The sequence below is a fragment of the Octopus bimaculoides genome, chromosome 9, assembly GCF_001194135.2.
Source record: "Octopus bimaculoides isolate UCB-OBI-ISO-001 chromosome 9, ASM119413v2, whole genome shotgun sequence".
In the NCBI taxonomy this organism is placed as follows: Eukaryota; Metazoa; Mollusca; class Cephalopoda; order Octopoda; family Octopodidae; genus Octopus; species Octopus bimaculoides.
Window position 1 is genome coordinate 20,581,100 of NC_068989.1, and position 1,724 is coordinate 20,582,823.

Here is a 1,724-nt window from a genome sequence, read left to right on the forward strand (position 1 = left end):
TGGGGCGCTAATGGGGGTAGCAATTCATGTAAAAAGTGGGGTGATAATGGGGTAGCGATTCATGTAAAAACAACGAAATAATGGGTTCATTAGGTTAAGTTTTATTTGTGAAATACAGTTGCTTTGAATTTAATTCAGAAAGAGGTATGTGTTTGTGATAGCTAGTTAGGGTGGGATCGCTAGGAATGTGACCTAGGTGTCAAGGGGACAGCAGCCCGAAAAAGCTTGGGAACCGCTGGGCTAAACAACACCAAAACTTATCTGCTTTATCGGAAGAACTGACAGCAGTGAGAGTATGGGGCATCACCATCACTGTTCTACTCATAATGCCAAGTAAGTGACCACAGCTTTAAACTACAATATCAAATCTCTGCTGCATTAAATGACCACAACATTAAGCTACCACAACATTAAACCACCTCAATAAACCAATACAATATAGAACCTTCACGCTATAAAATCAACGTCGTTAAATTCTTTGTGTATAGCAACATCATTGAGTATTGGCTGCGATAAATTCTTCGAGCTGACTTTTGATTGTTCTGGGATTAACATTCTACGACTTTAAGCGAAACGCTAACTTCATGACTATCTCAAAACCAGTTATGAGTGTATTAAAAAAAGAATTACGTTTTGTTACACCATGAGAGGATTGTCTTTGCACGCCAAAAGAATGATGAAAGTATGAAAAAGAATGAAAAGTATGAAAAAAAATCTATGGTTCTGACAAATATATTTCGTCAGAATGGTAGAGTGTTCATGCACTCCATTCAATCTAAGAAAATGGACATATACTGGTGCATGTAGTTTTTCTTGTATAGCATCAGAGGTGGGTGTTCACAACAAAGTTGTTTTTGAAGTAAAGGATAATTACATTAAAATTACTCATCTGCCCTTCCTGCTCGCATCACTCTTCCTACCTTCACTTTTCAGACCTTTTAAGAAACACTTTGACCGGTCTTTCCTCTACAGGCGCACAATCCTCTGCTATTCCCTCTCCTCCCACGTCTTTCATTCAAACTTTGGTCTGTAGATATTCAAGATCAGTCGCAACAGCCTGAGTCCTACCAATCTGTTAAAAAATCAAGAACACTGGTACTCTATCTCTAACGTAACTGTAAATAAATTATACTCGTGTTATTGAAACTTTTCACAGTAAGAAAATCCATCTACTTTATCTCACATCCCACAATTGTCAAATACTCCTTTCTCAATAAACTGCACGCTGATGATTTGTTTTATTCAAACTGCTTTAGAATGAAATTACTGCAAGTCTTCTGCCTTAATTTAACGTAAAGCCGATGTCAATCAGTATTACAGAAATAATTTCTAAAACGAACCATCCATTAAAAAAATCCATGCTTTGACAGAAGTCTGTTTATTACCACTCAGAAAGTTTTAGTCAACCGAAGATTAACGTTAAGAGATGAATACATTCAACAACTTTGAAATTTAAAGGCAAAAGTATGCAAACACACACCTGTCAGTTGCAGCTTTGCTATGATATTACTGTGATGAAGAGAGTTGGAATATTACAAATTTTTTAGGCATGAAAAGTAAATTAATTAAGGAATTGCAATTGAAATTATACGATTCCTGTACGGAAATTCGTATCGATTGAAAATGATTGAAAACATGAGACTTGAAGTTGTACAGATATGAAGACAGTCGATTGAGAAGAGATGTTTTCTTTTTTATATTTGTTAGTGAAATTATTCTCAATC

The 1,724-nt window shown here is 35.7% G+C and overlaps 1 protein-coding gene across 1 annotated transcript in view; it reads left to right on the plus strand.

Moving 5' to 3' along the window:
* Nucleotides 1–326: 326 nt before the first annotated feature.
* Nucleotides 327–1,724, plus strand: part of LOC106876193 (trissin receptor) — a 15,667-nt gene continuing 14,269 nt past the window's right edge. The window contains exon 1 of the mRNA XM_014924634.2: nt 327–333. Within this exon, the coding sequence (XP_014780120.2) occupies nt 327–333 (7 nt within the window). The remainder of the gene's footprint in view (nt 334–1,724) is intronic.